At 39.1% G+C, this 24,009-nt stretch overlaps 1 protein-coding gene across 1 annotated transcript in view; it reads right to left on the bottom strand.

The window, feature by feature from the left end:
• Positions 1–660: 660 nt before the first annotated feature.
• Positions 661–24,009, bottom strand: part of LOC133538581 (phospholipid phosphatase 3-like) — a 33,626-nt gene continuing 10,277 nt past the window's right edge. Inside the window, exons 2-6 of the mRNA XM_061880233.1 lie at positions 17,032–17,189; positions 16,672–16,955; positions 10,613–10,670; positions 7,492–7,668; positions 661–3,093 (exon numbers count right to left, since the gene is read on the bottom strand). Coding sequence (XP_061736217.1) covers positions 2,995–3,093; positions 7,492–7,668; positions 10,613–10,670; positions 16,672–16,955; positions 17,032–17,189 — 776 coding nt within the window. The 3' untranslated portion in view covers positions 661–2,994. The remainder of the gene's footprint in view (positions 3,094–7,491; positions 7,669–10,612; positions 10,671–16,671; positions 16,956–17,031; positions 17,190–24,009) is intronic.

Raw genomic sequence — 24,009 nt, forward strand, 5'->3', positions numbered from 1 at the left:
TGCATATGATGTTGCCAGTTTATCGCCATTAAGTGGATGGCACGAGAGTTTCAGGTCAATAACCTTTTTAACTGATTGATTTCAGACACAGCGTGTACTTATATGACCCATTGCAAACAACCTTCCCTAGTCATGGAGCAACACAACAACATCAGACCAACAAACATCAGATTGTCCATAGACACGGTTACACAAAACACCCATCCATCCATCCATGACAGCTACAATCGGGCGGAAAGGCGGTTTACACCCTGGACAAGTCGCCACCTCACCGCAGTACACAAAACACACTTGTGGATATTATAAAAAAAATGTGCATGCACCATTAAACATTCTAAATTACACTCATTTAAATACATTGATGGGAAATATACAAAACACTCTCCACACTAATCCATGTTTGGTGCATTTTAGATGCTTGATATTTCTGATTAATTACAAAACCTTTAGGCGGTTGTCATGGAAGTAAACAAGGTAGGTTCACTTTCTTTCAGTAGACATATTATATATATATATATATATATATATATATATATATATATATACAAACCCCGTTTCCATATTACGTTGGGAAATTGTGTTAGATGTAAATATAAACGGAATACAATGATTTGCAAATCATTTTCAACCCATATTCAGTTGAATATGCTACAAAGACAACATATTTTATGTTCAAACTGATAATTATTATTATTTTTTTTGCCCAAAAAACTTTGGATACCCCTGGGTTCCAGGAACGTTAAAACACGACCACTGTCAAGAGCTCTCTTTTTCCCACCAGTCACACTTTCAGTCTGAGATCTGAGCCCACCACCATCATACATCCTGGCCAGTCTCTGGATGGATGGATTTCGCTAAAATAAGATCACTAAAAATGAGACTGATAATGAAAAGTATAGGCATCCATCCATTTCTACCGCTTGTCCCGTAAGGTGGTGTACACCCTGGACAAGTCACCACCTCATCGCACGGCCAACACAGATAGACTGACAACATTCACACACTAGGGCCCATTTAGTGTTGCCAATCAACCTATCCCCAGGTGCATGTCTTTGGGAGGTAGGCGCCCACTTTGTCACCGGGGATCAAACCCAGGACATTATTGTGAGGCACTACCATGCTGCCCAGAAAATACAAGTAATATTCAAAAAAAGTATCAAGGACGTTATTAAAAAAACAAAACAAAAAACAACCCAGTTTCATAATGCTACCCAGAAAATACAACTAACATTGAAAAAAGTATTAAGGAGATCAACCTTATTTAAAAAAAAAAAAAAAATCTTTATTGATCTATGGGTTCTAGAATTGTAATATTTTGGTAACATGGATAGCTTAAAACATTTAACACAAAAAGAATGCGGATTAAATTGATGATCTACACATGAGCGTGTGTCCAAACATAATGAACTAGAAAAACAAGGTGACTTAGCTAGCATCCTTCCCAGTATAATTATATTCACTGTTGCAGTTTTTTGTTTTGTTTTGATAAAAACACATATTGTGACCTATTTTTACAGAATGTACTTTGTGGTAATACTGCTTACATTATACATTACGTAGTTTAGAGATCAACATTTAAAGGCCTACTGAAACCCACTACTACCGACCACGCAGTCTGATAGTTTATATATCAATGATGAAATATTAACATCGCAACACATGCCAATACGGCCTTTTTAGTTTACTAAATTGCAATTTTAAATTTCCCGCGGAGTTTCCAGTTGAAAACGTAGCGGAATGATGACGCGTCGTCTCTTTTCATCGCGCAATTAAACAATATTCTGGACATCTGTGTGGCTGAATCTTTTGCAATTTGTTCAATTAATAATGGAGAAGTCAAAGTAGAAAGATGGAGTTGGGAAGCTTTAGCCTTTAGCCACACAAACACACGGTGATTCCTTGTTTAAAATTCCCGGAGGTGAAGCTTTACTATGGACCAGAGCGGTCAAGCGAACATGTCAACCAACAGGTTTTGGTGAGAAAATTGTGGTAAAAAGTCGCCTCTTACCGGAGATCAGCGGAGCTTGCGCCGTCCATGCAGACACCCCTCCGACTATCAGGTACTATTTAACTCACTAAAACACTAGCAACACAATAGAAAGATAAGGGATTTCCCAGAATTATCCTAGTAAATGTGTCTAAAAACATCTGAATCGCTCTCAATGCAATCGCCTTTTTTTTAAACTTTATTTTATTTAATTTTTTTCTAGTCCTTCGCTATCAATATCATCATCCACGAATCTTTCACCCTCGCTCAAATTAATGGGGAAATTGTCGCTTTCTCGGTCTGAATAGCTCTTGATGCTGGAAGCTCACTTTATAAACAATGTGAGGAGGTGAGGAGCCCTCACACCGGTGATGTCATCGTCTGCTACTTACGGTACAGGCAGGGATTTTATATCAGCGACCAAAAGTTGCGAACTTCATCGTGGATGTTCTCTACTAAATCCTTTCAGCAAAAATATGGCAAGTATGACACATAGAATGGACCTGCTATCCCCGTTTGAATAAGAAAATCTCATTTCAGTAGGCCTTTAAGCACATATTTACACGTGGTGGTTGGCCAATGACCCGACTCATCTCAAGGATTACATGATCAAAGCCTGTTTTTGCAAGTTGTGAAATATCATCGATTTTTAAAAAGTATTTTTAATTATAAAACAGTTGAAAGCATCAAAAAAAACTCCAGAATCTAAATCAAGTCGATGAAATGTTGAGTGTTATGATGTTATTGTCCTGATCCTGTTAGTCGACAGCAAAGTTTGTGTGAGCAATAGGTGCTGATGCTGAGAAAACGTGAGGAGGGTCTGATCTGTTGTCATGGCAACCGCAACAGAGCCTATAGAGTATTGCTGTGTACTTTTCCTGTCACATCCTCTGCTGCGCTCCTGTCCAAAAGGCTGAGGTATGTGGTTTAACGTCACAGGAAGTAGGCTCGCTTTCTTCTGATCTTCTGCTGAAGCACACCTGGCGGCTGGCAGGTGGAGGGAAGCCTTAGCAGATGCTGTGATGCGCTGATAAGGTCTTGTCTTGGGTCTCTACCGCATCCTTACTCCAGCTCAGCTTCTTGAACATGGACGAGACGTAGTAGGCCTGCCAGGACACATGGTTGGAACACATTTAACATGGATAACAAGACAAGGAATTGGAGAGAAGGCCTGCCAAGACTCTCGTTTTAACACATTTAACATGGATAACAAGACAAGGAATTGGGCTAAAATGAGGTGGAAGGCATGCCGAGACACCTGTTTTTGAAACATGTAATATAGGCAACAAGACAAGGAATTGGGCTCAAAAAAGAAGTAGAGGGCCTCACAAGACACACAGTTTTAACACATTTAACAAAGACACCAAGATAAAGAAATGGGCTAAACAAAATGTAGTAGGCCTTACAAGACATTAGTTTTTAGGACATTTGGCATAGGGAAAGAAAACAAGTAATTGGGCTACAACGATGTAGTAGGCCCGACAAGACATACGTTTAAACACATTTAACGTGGATAGGAAGACAAGGAACTGGGCTAAAGTACAGGTGGAAGGCATGCCGAGACACCTGTTTTTGAAATACATGTAATATAGGCAACAAGACAAATAATTGGGCTCAAAAAAGAAGTAGAGGGCCTCACAAGACACATAGTTTAAACACATCTAACATAGACACCAAGATAAATAATTGGGCTAGTCAAAATGTAGTAGGCCTAACAAGAGATTTGTTTTTAATACATTTGGCCCGGGAAACAAGAAAAGGAATTGGCTACAAAGATGGAGAAGGGGCTAAGAAACTCATTTTAACACATCTAACATAGATAACAAGACAAGGAACTGGGCTAAAAAGAAGTGGAAGGCCTACCAAGACACCTGTTTTGAATGCATGTAACATAGGCAGCAAGACAAGGAATCGGGCTCCAAAAAAAACGTAGAGGGACTCACAGGACACATAGTTTTAACACATTTAACACAGACACCAAGATAAAGATTTTGGCTAACAAATATGTAGTAGCCCGTACAAGACATTAGTTCTAGCAAATTTGGCATGGGAAACAAGACAAGGAATTGGGCTAAAAAAAGGTGGAAGGCCAGCCAAGACACCTGTTTTTGAAATACATGTAACATAGGCAACAAGACAAGGAATCGGGCTCAAAAAAGAAGTAGAGGGCCTGCCAAGACACCCGTTTCAACACATTTAACATAGACAAGACAAGGAACTGGGCTAAAAAGTAATGGAAGGCCTGCCGGGACACCTGTTTTGAACACGTAATACAGGCAACAAGACGAGGAATTACGCTCAAAAAAGAAGTAGAGGGCCTCACAAGACAGAGTTTTAACACGTTTAACATAGACACCAAGATAAAGAATTGGGCTAAAACATGTAGTACGCCTTACAAGACATTAGTTTTAACACATTTAACATGGATAACAAGACAAGGAACTGGGCTAAAAAGAAGTGGAAGGCCTGCCAAGACACCTGTTTTGAATGCATGCAACATAGGCAGCAAGACAAGGAATCGGGATCGAAAAAGAAGTAGAGGGCCTCACAAGACACATAGTTTTAACACATTTAACATGGACACCAAGTGTACTTCTGACATGGGAAACAAGACAAGGAATTGGGCTATCAAGATGAGAAGGCCTGACAAGACACTCATTTTAACACATTTAATATGGATAAGAAGACAAGGAATTTGGCTAAAAAGAAGTGGAAGGCCTGCCAAGACACCTGTTTTAAATGCATGTAACATAGGCAGCAAGACAAGGAATCGGGCTCAAAAAAGTAGGGGGCCTCACAAGACACATAGTTTTAACACTTTTAACAAAGACACCAAGATAATGAATTCTGCTGAAAGAATATAGTAGGCCTTACAAGACATTCATTTTCAGTACTTTTGGCATGGGAAAAGAGACAAGGAATTGGGCTAAAAAGATGAAGGCCTGTCAAGACACTCGTTTTAACACATGTATCATATAACTAGACAAGGAACTGGGCTAAAATGAAGTGGAAGGCATGCCGAGAAACCTGTTTTTGAAACACATGTAACATAGGCAACAAGACAAGGAATCGGGCTCAAAAAAGAAGTAGAGGGCCTCACAAGACACATAGTTTTAACACATGTAAGATAGACACCAAGATAAAGAATTGTGCTAAAAAAGATGTAGTAGTCCTTGTAAGACAATAGTTTTTAGTACTTTTGGCATGGGAAACAAGACAAGAAATTGGGCTACAAAGGGGGAAAGCCTGCCAAGACACACGTTTTAACACATTTAACATGGACAACAAGACAAGGAATTTGGCCAGAGAAATGGAAGGTCTGCCAAGACACCTGTTTTGAACACATGTAACATAGGCAACAAGACAAGGAATCGGGCTCAAAAAAGTAGAGGGCCTCACAAGACACATAGTTTAAACACATTTAACATAGACACCCAGATAGAGAATTGGGCTAAACAAAATGTAGTAGGCCTTACAAGACAATAGTTTTCAGTTGTTTTGGCATGGGAAAAAAGACAAGGAATTGGCTACAAATATGGAGAAGGCCGGCTAAGACACTCATTTTAACACATTTAACATAGATAACAAGACAAGTAACTGGGCTAAAAAGAAATGGAAGGCCTACCAAGGCACCTGTTTTGAATGCATGTAACATTGGCAACAAGACAAGGCATTGGGCTCAAAAAAGAAGTAGAGGGCCTCACAAGACACATAGTTTAAACACATTTAACATAGACACCAAGATAAAGAATTGGGCTAAAAAGATGTAGTAGGCCTTACAAGACATTAGATTTTAGTACTTTTGGCATGGGAAACAAGACAAGGAATTGGCTACAAAGATGGAGAAGGCCGGCTAAGACACTCATTTTAACACATTTAACATAGATAACAAGACAAGGAACTGGGCTAAAAAGAAATGGAAGGCCTACCAAGAGGGACTCACTGGACACATAGTTTTAACACATTTCACACAGACACCAAGATAAAGAATTGAGCTTATAAAATGTAGTTTTAGCAAATTTGGAACGGGAAACAAGACAAGGAATCGGGCTAAAAAGAAATAGAAGGCCTGCCAAGAGAGCTTTAACATGGATAACAAGACAAGGAATTAGGCTCAGAAATATGTCGGCCTCACAAGGCACATAGTTTTAATACATTTAACAGACACCAAGATAAAGGATTGGGCAAAAAAATTTAGTACGCCTTACAAGAAATTAGCTTTAGTACATTGGGCTAAAAAAAAAAAAAAGTACGCCTGACAAGACACACGTTTTAACACATGGATAACAAGACAAGGAATTGGGCTCAGAGATATGTAGGCCTGACAAGAAACATGGTTTTAACACATTTTAACATAGGCAAGAAGACAACGAATCGGGTTCAAAAAAGAAGTACAGGGCCTCACAAGACACATAGTTTTAACATGTTTAACATAGACACCAAGATACCAAGATAAAGAATTGAGCTAAAAAAATGTAGTAGGCCTTACAAGACATTAGTTTCAACACAATTATCATAAATAACAAGACAAGGAATTAGGCTAAAAAGAAATGGAAGGTCTGCGCCAAGACACCTGTTTTGGACACATGTAACATAGGCAACAAGACAAGGAATTGGGCTAAATAGAAATGAAAGGCCTGCCAAGACACATGTTTTGAACACATGTAACATAGGCACCAAAATAAGATACACGGAAATGAAGCGAGGGAGTTAAACCAAGCTTACTCTGAGGGTAAATCTCTGTAGCAAAGTCTGTGTAGTTGTGTTCCGCCATGTTTTTTCAAGACAAACAACGCTAGTGCGCATGCGCCAGCGCTGCTGCGACTTTGTTCCCAGGAAGTCAGCAGTGTTGCCTAAAATGCATTAATAAATGAAGTTTTTTCTGGAATTTAAAAGCTATTACTAACTGTCTGGAATCTTACCACGGTTTATCAATGTACCGTTTACCGTTACATTCTTAGTTCTAACTTATATCTGTCAGTAGTACAACATGGCTGAAAAAAAAAGAAGACGCAGTCGAAGTGGAGGCACGTAAATAAGAAGAGATGGTCAGAAAGCGGCTTAAAGATGGTCTGTAAATTAATCTATACAAGAACCACCGGTACATGTTATGTTGCATGTACATGTGCATGTACAAGACAGTCTGTCCCACAACAAGATATAGAAAAGTAACAAACTTTTTGACTACTACGTGGGACAACAATGCAAAGCTCTCCAGGTAAATCTTTACTACATATGGAGATATACGCTGATGTCACGCTTAGGAAAAACTTCAAAATTGGGCAAATTGGGCAACTTCCTAACAGTTCTCTTGGAGAAGGTATGAAGGAAGACCATTTTATAAATATCTTGCCATTCCCCAATGGTTTGAGTTCAAATTTCTAGGACTTATGCAGATCCCAAATGCACAAAAAACAGGTACCGATAAGTAAGAAAAGGTGGTTTTGCAAAACAGGTCTAACATTTAACATGAGCAACAAGACATGGAAAAGGGCTAAACTCACCACCCAGTATGCAGTGAGGGCTCCCAGTATGTACCCAACAACCACGTCCGATGGGTGGTGTCTATTGTCACTGACGCGGGTCAAACCTGTGTAGAAGGCCAGCGAAAACAGGAAGAACTGCAGCACAGGCTTTATCAGGCGGGCCCCTTTCCATGTCAGCCGAGCCTGAAGATAAAACTGCACCAAAAATATATAGCTGTCAATGGCCATCAATAAAACAAATTATATGTTGATTAGTCTCAGTCTACGAATTCTTGCCTGCTTGTGATTGTATAAAAAAATCTCACTTTGTGTTCATGTCAATAATTATCACTGCCCCAACTCGATTTGCAGCAGGTAGTAAATGACAGAGACAAACGATATCAATTACGGCAACACTACTGGGACAAACTCCAGTTGGAGTCCCTAATAGCCTCATTGTAAAAATTAAATATCAATAATGATTGTCGCGCTGTAATAAGGCACAACACATGTTACAAACTCTTTCATTTTTATTTTTTACAATAAAATAAAATAAGTGACTTTGAAGGGTTAGCTGGTTATTTATTCGCATAACATAGTAAGGCAAATAATTACATATGTACTCAAATGTTTCAAAGGTGTCACTTATGCTTATCTATTGTCAGGCTTGTCACTGACAGTTTGGTTATGTTTTAGTTTTTCTCCCTGTTTTTCTTAATTTCCTGTGAGCGCTCTTATTTTTATTCAGTTTCCTGCTTGTCTCCTTGAGCGCTGTTTCCCCTCACCTGCGGCTGATTGGCACCCTGGCTACACCTGGTTTCAATCAGCCGGTTTGCTATTTAGACCTGCCTCGCCCTCCAGTCAGTGCTGAAGTATTGTGAGCTGTTCCCTGGTTCTTGTACAGCATTTAAGAAGCATTTAAGTCTCACCTTAAAACTCATCTGTATACTCTAGCCTTTGAATAGACCTCCTTTTTAGACCAGTTGATCTGCCGCTTCTTTTCTTTCTCCTATGTCCCCCCCTCCCTTGTGGAGGGGGTCCTGTCCGATGACCATGGATGAAGTACTGGCTGTCCAGAGTCGAGACCCAGGATGGACCGCTCGTCGGGACCCAGGATGGACCGCTCGCCTGTATCGGTTGGGGACATCTCTACGCTGCTGATCCGCCTCCGCTTGAGATGGTCTCCTGTGGACGGGACTCTCGCTGCTGTCTTGGATCCGCTTGAACTGAACTCTCGCGGCTGTGTTGGAGCCACTATGGACTGAACTTTCACAGTATCATGTTAGACCCGCTCGACATCCATTGCTTTCGGTCCCCATCTGAGGTCCTCTCCAAGGTTTCTAATAGTCAGCATTGTCACTGGCGTCCCACTGGATGTGAATTCTCCCTGCCCACTGGGTGTGAGTTTTCCTTGCCCTTTTGTGGGTTCTTCCGAGGATGTTGTAGTCGTAATGATTTGTGCAGTCCTTTGAGACATTTGTGATTTGGGGCTATATAAATAAACATTGATTGATTGATTGATTGATTGTATGCTGGCTCCTGTTAGCTAGTTCCAGTTTGCCTGTTTCCTGGTTCCTGATTCCTATTTTCCTGCATTTATTATTGACATTAAACGTCATGTTTTCCTCCATCACTCCTGCTGTCTCTGCATGTTGGTGTTCTACACCAACACTTCCTGACATCTATTATGTTTGCATATCTATCCATCCATCCTCTTTTGGGGTCGCGATGGGGGTGCTGGAGCCTATCTCAGCTGCATTTGAGCGGGATGTGGGGTACACCCAGGACAAGTCGCCACCTCCTCACAGGGCCAACACAGATAAACAGACAACATTCACACTCACCTTCACGCACTAGGGCCCATTTAGTGTTGCCAATCAACCTATTCGCAGGTTTGCATATGGTAAATGGGTTTTACTTGTATAGCGCTTTTCTACCTTTAAGGTACTCAAAGCGCTTTGACACTATTTCCACATTCACCCACTGATGGCGGGAGCTTCCATGCAAGGCCCTAATCACGACCCATCAGGAGCAAGGGTGAAGTGTCTTGCTCAAGGACACAACGGACGTGACTTGGTTGGTAGAAGCTGGGGATCGAACCAGGAACCCTCAGATTGCTGGCACGGCCACTCTCCCAATCGCGCCACTCCGTCCCATATAGTGGGAGAAAAATGCATACCCTCTTGTACTCGCGATCTTGCTCTTTCGGCCACTCCACAAAGTTTATGAGCATAGGTAAGGCTCGGAAGATAATGTAATGTCATGTCTTTGTGATCATTTTGTATTTATGTTGTTTTGTTTTTGTCTCCATTAGTTCCTTTTGTTTTTGTTTCTATGCCTACCAATCAGTTCACCTGTCCTCATGACTCACGCACCTGATTCATTTGAACTCACGCACTTGTTTTCAAGCACCACAGCAGTATTTAAGCCTGTAGTTGCCAGGCAGTCAGCCTGGCGACATCACCCTCTATCATCCTCTACACACCCTTGCTCCATGCTGATGATCCATGCTCTTTTCCCGTTCCCCGTAAGTTTTGTTATTTATGCCATAGTCTGCAAGCTTTGTTTTATGTCCATAGTTTATGTTGTAGTGATAGCCAAGTTTTTGTACCTCCTTTGTGAGCGCTTTCGTTAGTTCCTTTTTTGAGTTAAGATTAAAAAATGCCGTTACCATATTTATTTGTCTAATTTAGTGTCTTTCTTTGAGGTGGAAAACCTTTCAAACGAGATCTGTTTATTTGTGGGGATCCTCATTAAGAGATGTAGCCTTTCTAATGTTTCTTCCAGGCGCTTCGTAGCGGCATAAATCCTGTTCTTACTTGGCTGACATGCTCAAAGACAGTCCTCCATGAGCACATAGAAATGCAGCCCATCCCTCTCAATCCCCCATAAACAATGGAGGAGAGCAGTGAGGCAGCGAGTTGAGGTCACACCCCTCCCACAGTGAAACAAAGCGACCTCTGTGTTTTTCATTTCTGCTTTCAGATTTCTTTTGGCCCCCATCTATTTTCTCATTCTTCTGCTTTTATGCAGCTCACTGGACTGGTGAGAGCTCTGTGTCTCCCGTCTTTTTCTATGCGCTTCTCACTATAAAGGGGGTGGTAATTGGAAAATGGTAGCAATGTACTGTAATAGAGGTAGAAAATGCTGCTATACTTACGGCTAAATAGAGCATTGTGTACATGGCAAATGAAGCGTGGCCAGAGAAGAAGGACTTCCTAAAAAGTAGAGTGGAAAAGACGTCAGTTTAATATGCAGTTTTATACTATAGATCAGGGGTGCCCATTATGTCGATCGCGAGCTACCAGTCGACCGCGGGGTGTGTGTCAGTCCATCTCCAGCCAGGCTTTTAAAAAAAATAGACCTAAAAATTAGTGATCATCAATCTTCACCAAGACGTCACTTAAATGACATTCACGGTACCGGAGGGTCTTGTGAGATGACGCTGGCTGCTGCAAGATCATTATTATGAAAATATGACCGAGAGGAAGGCGAGAAACACTTTTTATTTCAACAGACTCTCGCGCCGTACCTTTCGTCAAAACTCTAAAGGCCGACTGCACATTTCCTATCTTCACAATAAAAGCCCTGCTTCATGCTGCCTGCGCTAACTAAATACAGAGTCTCGGAAAACTGCCGTGCACAAGCGATCCCTCAGAAAGCTGGCGTGCACATCACTTGTGCACGCCAGCTTTCCGAGACTCTTATTTTGTTAGCGCAGGCAGCATGAAGCAGGGATTTTATTGTGACGATAGGAAATGTGCAGTCGGCCTTTAAAGTTTTGACGGAAGAAATGGCGCAAAAGTCTGTTGAAATAAAAAGTGTTTCTCGCCTTCCTCTGTCATTTTTTCATAATAATGAACTGGCAGCAGCCAGCGTCATCTCACAAGACCCTCGGGTGCCGAGAATGTCAATCAAGCAAGCTACGGAATTTGCCGCCAATGTTTTTCTTGTAAAGTGTATGGAAGCTGGATGAATTAGATGCCAAAAACCAACCACTTCCATGTGGTATTGTACAGAAAGGACAACTTTTTTTCTCCTCCATTTGAAAATGTGGGCGTTATCATCATTACTGTCTGATTCCAATCAATGCAAGTCATCAGAATCAGGTAATACACCAACTTATATTCTTGTCTTTGTGAAAGAAAGATATCTATATGTGTTACACATGCTTGTATTATCATTAAACACATTTAACTTGTTTACAAAAATGTCTCTTTCGTAAATAAATCAATATAAATGATATATGTAAATGAGGTAGATCCCCTGGAGTTGGTCAATTGAAAAGTAGCTCGCCTGCAGAAAAAGTGTGGGCACCCCTGATATAGATGAATGTATGTATTTGGGTTGTACGGTATACCGGTATTAGTATAGTAACAAATATGATTAAATAGTATCGTGATAAAGTATAAGTCCGCCTATAATGATACCAAGTAAACTAGCGTATCTAGTCAATACTGCTAGGATTACATCCATTTTTTTTGGCTTCATAACATCTTCTTTTGTTTTTTTTTTAATGTATATTATGTTTATAAACTCAGGAAATATGTCCCTGGACACATGAGGAATTTGAATATGACCAATTTATGATCCTGTAACGACTTGGTATCGGATTGATACCCACATTTGGGGTAACATCCAAAACTAATGTAAAGTATCAAAAAAACGGAAGTAAATGAGTATTACATTTTAACAGAAGTATAGATAGAACATGTTAAAAGAGAAAGTAAGCAGATATTAACAGTAAATGAACAAGTAGATTAATAATTCATTTTCCATTGCACCAGTCTCTTCTAGGGGTGGGGGGTCTGCGGTCCTCCCCAAGGTTTCTCATTGTCATCCCACTAGATTAAGTTTTTCCTTGCCCTAATGTGGGATATGAACAGAGGATGTCATTGTGGCTGGTGCAGACCTTTGGGCTAAATAAATCAACATTGATTGATTGATTTTCTACCACTTGTCCTTGATAATTTTGACAAAATAAGAGAATGATAAATGACACAATATGTTACAGCAAGGGTCTTCAGACTAAATTAGGAGCCTTTGTTTATTTACTTACTGCTAAAAGACAAATTGTCTTGTATGTTCACTATTTTATTTAAGGACTCACTTGCAAGAATAAAGATATGTTTAATGTACTTTAAGATTTTTTTGTTAAAATAAAGCCAATAATGCGATTTGTTGTGGTCCCCTTTATTTAGAAAAGTACCGAAAAGTCCCGAAATACATTTTGGTATCGGGACAATACTGGTTCACAGTATACATCCCTAGTTCCATGTGTAGGTTAGTAAACTACCAATTACTCAAAAATGTACTTATATTATGGGATATGTTTGCCAGATTAATTTTCCAAAGGAAAAACTACATAAAGAGAACTGGTTAGTACCGTATTTTTCGGACTAGAAGGCGCAGTTTTTTTCAGGAGAGACTTATGTGTGAAATTATTAACACATTACCGTAAAATATCAAATAATATTATTTAGCTCATTCACGTTAGAGACTAGCATGTTATAGTTATTTGAATGACTCTTACCATAATATGTTACGTTAACATACCAGGCACCTTCTCAGTTGGTTATTTATGCGTCATATAACGTACACTTATTCAGCCTGTTGTTCACTATTCTTTATTTGTTTTAAATTGACTTTCAAATGTCTATTCTTGGTGTTGGGTTTTATCAAACAAATTTCCCCCCAAAAAGCGACTTATACTCCAGTGCAGGGGTGCCCACACTTTTTCTGCAGGCGAGCTACTTTTCAATTGACCAACTCGAGGGGATCTACCTCATTTATATATATCATTTATATTTATTTATTTATGAAAGAGACATTTTGTAAACAAGTTAAATGTGTTTAATGATAATACAAGCATGTGTAACACATATAGATGTCTTTCTTTCACAAAGACAAGAATATAAGTTGGTGTATTACCTGATTCTGATGACTTGCATTGATTGGAATCAGACAGTAATGATGATAACGCCCACATTTTCAAATGGAGGAGAAAAAAGTTGTCCTTTCTGTACAATACCACATGAAAGTGGTTGGTTTTTGGCATCTAATTCATCCAGCTTCCATACACTTTACAAGAAAAACATTGGCGGCAAATTCCGTAGCTTGCTTGATTGACATTCACGGCACCCGAGGGTCTTGTGAGATGACGCTGGCTGCTGCCAGTTCATTATTATGAAAAAATCACAGAGAGGAAGGCGAGAAACACTTTTTATTTCAACAGACTTTTACGCCGTCCCTTCCGTCAAAACTCTAAAGGCCGACTGCACATTTCCCATCTTCACAATAAAAGCCCTGCTTCATGCTGCCTGCGCTAAGAAAATAAGAGTCTCGGAAAGCTGGCGTGCACAAGTGATGTGCACGCCAGCTTTCTGAGGGATCGCTTGTGCACGCCAGTTTTCCGAGACTCTGTATTTAGTTAGCGCAGGCAGCATGAAGCAGGGCTTTTATTCTGAAGATAGGAAATGTGCAGTCGGCCTTTCGAGTTTTGACGGAAGGTACGGCGCGAGAGTCTGTTGAAATAAAAAGTGTTTCTCGCCGTCCTCTCGGTCATATTTTCATAATAATGATCTTGCAGCAGCCAGCGTCATCTCACAAGACCCTCCGGTACCGTGAATGTCATTTAAGTGACGTCTTGGTGAAGATTGATGGTCACTAATTTTTAGGTCTATTTTTTTTAAAAGCCTGGCCGGAGATCGACTGACACACCCCCCGCGGTCGACTGGTAGCTCGCGATCGATGTAATGGGCACCCCTGCTCCAGTGCGTCTTGTATGTTTTTTTCCTTCTTTATTATGCTTTTTCGGCAGGTGCAATTTATACCCCGGAGCAACTTATACTCCGAAAAATAAGGTAAAATTTCAATCATCTGGACGCTATTGGTATGGGGACAACACTAGTAAGTGTAGAAAGTAGATGGAGGGGTTGGTAAGTGGGTAAATCAGGCCTGAGCAATTATTTGACTCGGGGGGTCAGATTTAGATTAAAAAAAAAGTGTCTTGGGGTAGGTATATCTATTTTTAGGAACACAAATACAAAACCTCACAATAGTGATTAAAAGCTAAAACGTTATGACAGGCTGCCTTAAAGGGGAACATTATCACCAGACCTATGTAAGCGTCAATATATATCTTGATGTTGCAGAAAAAAGACCATATGTTTTTTTAACCGATTTCCGAACTCTTAGCCGATTGAAACGCCTTTCAATTGTTCGCGGTCGGAGCAATGACCTTTCATCCGTGACCTCACAACAGGAAGCAATCCGCCATTTTCTCAAACACATTACACACACCAAGTCAAATCAGCTCTGTTATTTTCCGTTTTTTCGACTGTTTTCCATACCTTGGAGACATTGGGCCTCGTCGGTGTGTTGTCGGAGGGTGTAACAACACGAACAGGGACGATTCAAGTTGACTTACGTGGAGTGTGCTGATCAGACATATCAATGGTCACGGCATGCTAATCGATGCTAACATGCTATTTAGAATAGCTGTATGTACATTTTGCATCATTACGCCTCATTTGTAGCTATATTTGCATCCAGCCTTTCCCTCCACCCACATTTAATGCCAAACAAACACATACCAATCGACGGATTTAAGTTGAACCAGTGTTCAAAAGATGCGAAAGTCCCTCGTTTGCTCTGTTCTGTCGTAGCATCGCTACCGACGTTAGCGATGCTACGACAGAGATGTGTGGATATCCTGCGACACTCAAAGCAGATGCATTTCCAACGATAAAGTCAACGAAATCACAAAGGTGAGTTTTGCCTTTAAGGTTTATTTGCACTCTGTACCTCTCACTACGTCAGGACGTACACGGCGGCGCTGTAAAAAGTCATAAATTTGACTTTTTGAAACCGATAGTGATCATTTTGAAACCGATACCGATAATTTCCGATATTACATTTTAAAGCATTTGTCGGCCGATAATTTCGGTAGTCCGATATTATCGGACATCCCTATTAGCACATCTTATGTGCTAATCAGACATATTCGCACACGGCATGACTGCAAGCTAATCGATGCTAACATGCTATTAAGGCTAGCTGTATGTACATATTGCATAATTATGCCTCATTTGTATCTATATTTGCATCCAGCCTTTCCCTCCACCGACATTTAATGCCAAACAAACACATACAAATCGACGGATTCAAGTTGCACCAGTGGTCAAAAAGATGCAATCGTTGGTTAGAGGGCGATCGCTGAAATCGTCCTCGTTGCCGCTGTCTGTCGCGATATGGCTCGATAGCTTCAGTTTGTTCTTCAATTTCGTTTTCGCTATCTGCCTCCACACTCCAACCATCCGTTTAAATACATGCGTAATCAGTTGAATCGCTTAAGCCGCTGAAATCCGAGTCTAAATCCGAGCTAACGTTGCTGTATCTTTCTGTTCCATCCGCCATGTTTGTTTGTATTGGCTTCACGCAGTGACGTCACAGGAAAATGGACGGGTGGATACAGCGATGGTGAAAATCAGGCACTTTGAAGCAGTTTTTCGGGATATTGCGTGTTGGGTAATATTTTGAAAAAAACTTCGAAAAATAAAATAAGCCACTGGGAACTGATTTTTATTGGTTTTTAACCCTTCTGAAATTGTGATAATGTTCCCCTTTAAAAAACGGAATGGAGTTTGACATTTTTTTACTGAATGAGACACCCAGAATGTGCATGAAAATAAATGTGGGATTTACAATATTAACTATGAAGGATAAAACACTGAAGCAAGGAAGCAACATATTTCACAATCAACCGAAACACAACCAAAATGCAACAAACAGTGAAATATGAACGCTAAGGGTAAAAAAAAAACAAAAAACACCTACAATCTGAGATATCTCATAGTGACCAAAGTAACTAATTAGATGACCATAGTAACTGGTGTATCATCCATAAGCACAGATTCCAAGCATTGAAAGACTTAGTATAGTTGAAGATTTACGGTCATTAGAAAACATCACTGCACATCATAATGGCAGCTACATTTTCCATCTTAAACATATAAAACAAGATTGTAAAGCACAACGGGCAACATGCGGCCCCCGGGCCTTAATTTGCCCAGGTCTGGGGTAAATGGATGCATGCATGGATGGATGGATGGACAGTTGGATGCATGGATGATGGATAGATAGATGAATGAATGTATGGGTCTAAGGATGCATGCATAAATTAAAATACAGATGGATGGATAGATCGGGAACACACACCTGGACTCCTCTATCAATCGACGGTCAGTTTTGGGACAGAGTGGTTCTATGTATGTTCCATCCTTGCATTGGAGCGACTCGTACGTGATCCCACACACCGACAGGAAGTGGGGGCGCAGACGGCCCACACTCAGCTTGGCTATGTTTGTCAGGGATTGGCCAACGCAGCAGCCGAACAGGAAGCAGCCCAACTCCTTGTACAGACAGGACACATACTTGTTCTTGACAAAAGCCTTGGAGGTGACACCTAGGTACCGCAGCCGGTAACACTCCCCTAACGCGATCTGCGGGTGGACATGTGACCGAAACCATCGTGTTGAAAAAAGGTTGTGGAGTTTATTGATGTTGACGACCACTCACCGTGACGCCCGTGATGAGGAGGCCGGCAGCAATGAGGACTTTATCTGGAATGGTCTCAGAGCGCTTGTAGGGGTAGGCGATGCTGAGGTCTCCACATATAAAACCTCTTTTGTAAGGACCCACTGCCTTCAGCTCAGATACAAAGAACGGGATGGAAGCTAAAAGGGGGAGATAAGCGACATTAGGATCAATGCTTTTGTTACTACAACATCGTTTCACTTCCTCATTCGATTCCATCTCAGACCAAGACCTACATGTTCAGGATGGGTGACTTAAGGCTTACTTCTGACAAGGGCTGTACGGTATACCGGTATTAGTATAGTACCGTGATACTAATAAATTATATTCGGTACTATACCGCCTCTGAAAAGTACTGGTCATCCAAAACTAATGTAAAGTATCAAACAACAGAAGAATAAGTGATTATTACATTTTAACAGAAGTGATAGAATGAACAAGTACCGTATTTTTCGGACTATAAGTCGCAGTTTTTTTCATAGTTTGGCCAGGGGTGCGACTTATACTCAGGAGAGACTTATGTGTGAAATTATTTACACATTACCGTAAAATATAAAATAATGTTATTTAGATCATTCACGTAAGAGACTAGACGTATAATATTTCATGGGATTTAGCAATTAGGAGTGACAGATTGTTTGGTAAACGTATAGCATGTTCTATATGTTAGTTATTTGAATGACTCTTACCATAATATGTTACGTTAACATACCAGGCACCTTCTCAGTTGGTTATTTATGCGTCATATAACACACTTTTTCAGCCTGTTGTGTGATGATTGCACGGCATCGTGATGCGGAGTCGTTCTCTCAGGGATGCAGTCGGGCTCGGACACAGTGTGAAGGTAAGAAACAATGATTTATTTTAAAATATAAATCAGACTAAGAAAAAGAAAAACTTGCACAAGGCACAAAAGGCAAACCAAAAGAGCTAGCGTGGGAGCTAGAAAAACAACTAGGGCTTAGCATGGAAGCTAGCAAAACAAAGGCATAGCACGGAAGCTGGCAAGTACAGAACTGGTAACCAGAATCGGGAATCAAAGCCGTCACTGTTGTTCGAACACAAACTAGGAAGCAAGGGCAGGCTTAAATAAAGACAGTAATCAAGAGGCAGGTGCGTGTCAAAAGCAAGAGGCAGGTGAATCTAATGAGTTACTATGGTTTGAGTTTGAGTTTATTTCGAACATGCAAGCATACAACATGATACATCACAATTTCCAGTTTCTCTTTTCAACATGTTCGAGAAGTAGGAGGAAGAAGCAGAGCTTATTTAATCCTACCCCTTTTCTTTACATAACAGTTGCTAAAACTTGTGTTCACTTCCTGTTCTCAATGTATTCACAATGTATACTCCATAAGTAACAAGTAATCACAATACAAATAAATAAATAAATCAATAACTGCTTAAGTAAGTTTTATTCCATACGATGAGATAAATCAGATTATTTTGAGAATGAATGGGTGAGTAAAATTAGAATGTTTATCATGGTTCTTCATTTTTGTACTTTGTAAACACTTCCAGTTTGAATAGTTTCTTGAAGTGGATCATATTAGTACATTGTTTGATTGCTTTGCTTAATCCATTCCATAATTTAATTCCACATACTGATATACTGAAGGTGTTAAGTGTTGTACGTGCATACAAATGTTTTAAATTACATTTTTCTCTAAGTTTATATTTCTCTTCTTTTGTTGAGAAGAATTGTTGTATCTTCTTGGGAAGCAGGTTATAGTTTGCTTTGTGTATAATCTTAGCTGTGTGCAATTCCACTCTGTTGTGGAATTTCAGTATATTTGATTCAATAAATAAAGGGTTTGTATGTTCTCTATACTAAACATTATGTATTATTCTAACTGATCTTTTTTGTAACACTGTTAGTGAATGAAGTGTTCTTTTGTAATTATTTCCCCATATTTCTACGCAGTAACTCCGATATGGTAACACTAGTGAGCAGTAGAGAATATAAAGTGATTTTTGGTCTGGAACATATTTGGCTTTATTCATTATTGATGTATTTCTTGCAACTTTATGTTGTATATTTTTTACATGAGATTTCCAGTTCAATTTATCATCAATCATTATACCTAGAAATGTTGTTTCATTTACTCTTTCAATTTCTATTCCGTCTATTTGTATTTGTGTTTGACTTTCTTTTCTACTGTTACCAAATAGCATTATTTTAGTTTTACTGAGATTCAATGATAGTCTGTTTTTGTCAAACCATTTTTTTAATTTGTTCATTTCTTCTGTTATTATTTGTATTATCCACTGTGTGTTCTCTCCTGAACAAAGGCTGTTGTATCAGCCGCAAATAATACTAACTTTAAATCTCTTGTAACTTTACAAATGTCATTTATATAGAGATTGAATAATTTAGGTCTTAGTATTGATCCCTGGGGTACACCACAGGAGATATTTAGCATTGTAGAAGTGTGTTCGCCTAGCTTCACGTATTGTTTCCTGTTCGTTAGATAACTTCTTATCCAATTTAAGACTAACCCTCTGATGCCATATCGTTCCAGTTTTTTTATTAAAATATTGTGATTAATTGTGTTAGTTAGATCCATAAACACTGCTGCCGCACATTTTTTACTATCTATTGCATTGGTAATTTCTTCTGTTATTTCAATTAAAGCCATTGATTTTGAAACATTAGCTCTGTATCCATATTGGTTGTCTTCGAGTATTCTATATTTATTTATGAAACCCTCTAATCTGTTATTGAACAGTTTTTCAATGATTTTAGAAAATTGCAGAAGTAAAGAAACAGGTCTATAATTTGTAAATAGATGTTTATCGCCAGTCTTATAAATTGGTGCAACTTTAGCTATTTTCATTTTGTTTGGAAATGTACCTGTTTGAAATGATAGGTTACTAATATACATTAATGGTCCTGAGATCTCATCAATCACCTTTTTTATTGTATCCATATCAATTCCATTACAATCAGTTGAAGTCTTTGATTTACATTTTTTCACAATTTTAACTATTTCCTCCTGTGTCACATTACTGAGGAACATGGAGTTGGGATTTCGCTCTATGGTATCATAATAGTCCTCAATTGAAACTGGGTCTGGAATCCTTTCTTCCAATTTTGGTCCAATATTTACAAAGTAGTTATTAAAGCTTTCAACTACTTCCTTTGTCTAAGAAGTAATGGTGACAGAATAAAAAAGGAAGTACAAAAAGGAACTAAGTCAAACATTAGCAGAACATAATCCAAAAAAGACTCAAGACCTAAACATAATATGATCCGGGCAGCGGATCATAAAATGTGCTTCACTATTTTTTATTTATTTTAAATTGCCTTTCAAATGTTTATCTTGGTGTTGGGTTTTATCAAATAAATTTCCCCAAAAAATGCGACTTATACTCCGGTGCAACTTATCCTTCTTTATTATGCATTTTCGGCAGGTGCGACTTATACTCGGGAGCGACTTATACTCCAAAAAATACGGTGCATTAATAATCCTTTTTTTACAACAATTCCTTAAAAAATTTGACAAATAGAACGGAAAATTACATAATATGTTACTGCATACGTCAGCAGCAAAATTAAGAGCTTTTGTTTACTTACTTACTACTAAAAGACAAATTGTCTTGTATGTTCACTATTTTATTTAAGGACACACTTGCAATAAGAAACATGTTTAATGTACCCTAAGATTTTTTGTTAAAATGAAGCCAATAATGCAATAGTTTGTTGTCCCCTTTTTTTTTTAGAAAAGTACTGAAAAGTATCGAAATCATTTTGATACGGTACCAAAATATTGGTATGGGGATAACACTACTTGAGACACACATCAACTTTGAGAGATGCACTGGAAAAACATGATTCCCGCTTCTTAAAATTGAGACTTTAACATGAAATAAGATATTTCGATACAAATATGTTGTACATATGTGTCTGACTCCTTATCCCAGCTACTGTTTTTCTTACAAAACAACAATTTAGTGAAAATGAATGCTTTGGAGTCTGGCTTTTTACACAGTCCTGTTACCCTAATACAATAATACCCCTCTGAAAACCTTCAAAATTTTACACAAGTCACATGGTCCACAGATGGATGCGTCATTCAGATCCTCATTTTTTTTTTTTTTTTATTATATATTTATTATTGTTAATATATTTTCCTGAATTCTTTTTGTGGTGCCTAATGCCCTAAATGCAGTTTTGCTATATTTCCATGTGCCTCAGATGGGCCAATATCTCCCGTCCAAAGGCAAAACCTAGTAACTCACTTCTAGCTGATTTTGAGAAAACAAAGGAAAACCAATCTATCTTGATGCTGTCTTACAAAGATTTACAAAGTCATCAGACGTATAGATGTTTTCTTGGGCTTTCATTTTCTTGCCGATCGAGCCATGGATTGAATCTGCTCTCATGAACGTGTGCCCTTTCTCCAGATATTTTATCACAATCTCGGGTGGGCCCCATTCTGCGTTTGCACATTGGGCAAGAGCCGTGTACAGCGTCCAGTTTTTATTTTGACCTCCACAGTTATCTGCCCAAAAGAGTATGCAAGGGGAAGAATCAAGAACAATACATTTAATGAAGGTGCTTGCAACGTCCTGGGCCAATCTTCCAAATATCCCCTCGTGCGATAATATCACATAATCAGGTTGACCGTCGGCCCCCATTCGTGCAAATGTCTCATTAAAGACAATAAGGCGACTGACAAAGAAGCTCCGATTGGTCCCTTGAGATACTAGGTTTTTCTGTTGTATCCACGCGGTTATGTGGTAGTGCTAGGTCCTGTCATGCGCGTAACAGCTTACTTACGGAACAAATTACAATATCGCATACACTAATGTAACGCATATCACCTTTGAACTCCAAAATTATTATCAGCTCAGTTTTGACCAAAATTGAGTTACTGGGTTTTGCCTTTGGACGGGAGGTATGTGCAATATCAAATTTAAGGCCTGTTCTACTAGGTTCCCAATTACAATGTCCGAATCCGGTAGTGATAACGGATATCGGTCCGATGTCAGCTAAATAAAAAAAAAAAAACAAGTATCCTATGATATCGGCTTGCATTTAAAATGTGCATTCACTTGTTCAAAGCTTTACAGCATGTGAATATCTAACTTCCCTCCAATAAACACAAAAGTTTGATATTTCCTTGAATTAGTGAATTTATTTACAAAAGGTAAACATTGTAGCCTAGACTGTAGGCTACTCCTTGGAGCTAACAGCGACACAGCAGCTAAGCACACACCAGCACACATGCTAGAGATTTATAATAACATTACCTACTTGAACAATATTGCAGTCTCAACACATTTTTCACTATAAAAAAGTATCAATTAAATAGATGAGGCAACTCCTGAGGGAATTGCATGTGAATGCTCCAGCAATGCTGAAGGTGAACTGAAATCCTGGATTTTTTTTAGAACTGTTGAAGTAGAGCACACAATCCCCCAACAGGCTGAATACTTTGAATTTGGAACAGTTGGAATCAGATGAAAAATGTGGGTGTTTTGGAACTTTAAAGAATGTCCCATTGATTTGAATTGGAATTTCCAAAACATTTGGGAATTTCAGGAAAAGTGGGAATTTTGCTGAAAATGGTAAACAACTTGAATGCCCTGAATGAGTTGAAATGTTTGGTGTTGGAATTTTTCAAAGCGGCCGAGAAATGTTGAATTAGTAACATGTTGAATTGAAAAATGGTATTACAGATTTACGGGAATTTCGGGAAAACCGGGAATTTTTCTAGTTAAAATAAACACTTTGTTTTTTTGTCCCGATTAAGATGAATGTTTTGACGGTGGAACCGTTGAAGTGGGTTGAAAAATGAGGAAGGAGTAGTCGCCAGAAAAAAGGGTGGAAATAGGGCTTTAGGAAAACCAGGAATTCTGAAAAATCCTGGAATTTTTTGGGACATGGAAAAAAAGTAGTTGAAATTACCTGGAAGGTGGTGTGGATAGGTTGAAAAATGTGGAAATGGTGGAAGTTTGAAAAATGGCCGATTCATTTTTAATGGGAAAAATGATTACATTTTAGCAGAATGGTAGATAGAACATGTTAAAAGGGAAAGTAAGCAAATATTAACCGTAAATGATCAAGTAGATTAATCATTCGTTTTCTACCACCAGTCCTTAATAATTGTTTTCAAAATAATAGAAAGATAAATGACACAATATGTTACTGCTTATGTCAGCAGCTTAAGTAGGAGTCTATGTTTGTTTGCTTACTACTAAAAGACAGGTTGTCTTGTATGTTCACTAATTTATTTAAGGACAACTTGCAATAAAAAACATGTTTGATGTACTTTTTGTTGGAATAAAGCCAATGCCATTTTTTGTGGTCCCCTTGATTTAGAAAAGTATCAAAAAGTACTGAAAAGTATCAAAAAGTACCGAAATACATTTTGGTAATGGGTAAACACTAGTTCACGGTATACATCCCTAGTTCCATGTACAGGTTAGTTATCTACCGATTACCCATGCCTTTGTTACGTCTCGCCTCGACTACTGTAACGTATTATTTTCGGGTCTCCCCATGTCTAGCATTAAAAGATTACAGTTGGTACAAAATGCGGCTGCTAGACTTTTGACAAGAACAAGAACATTTTATCACATTACGCCTGTACTGGCTCACCTGCACTGGCTTCCTGTGTACTTAAGATGTGACTTTAAGGTTTTACTAATTACGTATAAAATACTACACGGTCTAGCTCCATCCTATCTTGCCGATTGTATTGTACCATATGTCCCGGCAAGAAATCTGCGTTCAAAGGACTCCGGCTTATTAGTGATTCCCAAAGCCCAAAAAAAGTCTGCGGGCTATAGAGCGTTTTCATTTCGGGCTCCAGTACTCTGGAATGCCCTCCCGGTAAAAGTTCGAGATGCCACCTCAGTAGAAGCATTTAAGTCTCAACTTAAAACTCATTTGTATACTCTAGCCTTTAAATAGACTCCCTTTTTGGATCAGTTGATCTGCCGTTTCTTTTC

The sequence above is a fragment of the Nerophis ophidion genome, linkage group LG20 (assembly GCF_033978795.1).
Source record: "Nerophis ophidion isolate RoL-2023_Sa linkage group LG20, RoL_Noph_v1.0, whole genome shotgun sequence".
Classification (NCBI taxonomy): domain Eukaryota; kingdom Metazoa; phylum Chordata; class Actinopteri; order Syngnathiformes; family Syngnathidae; genus Nerophis; species Nerophis ophidion.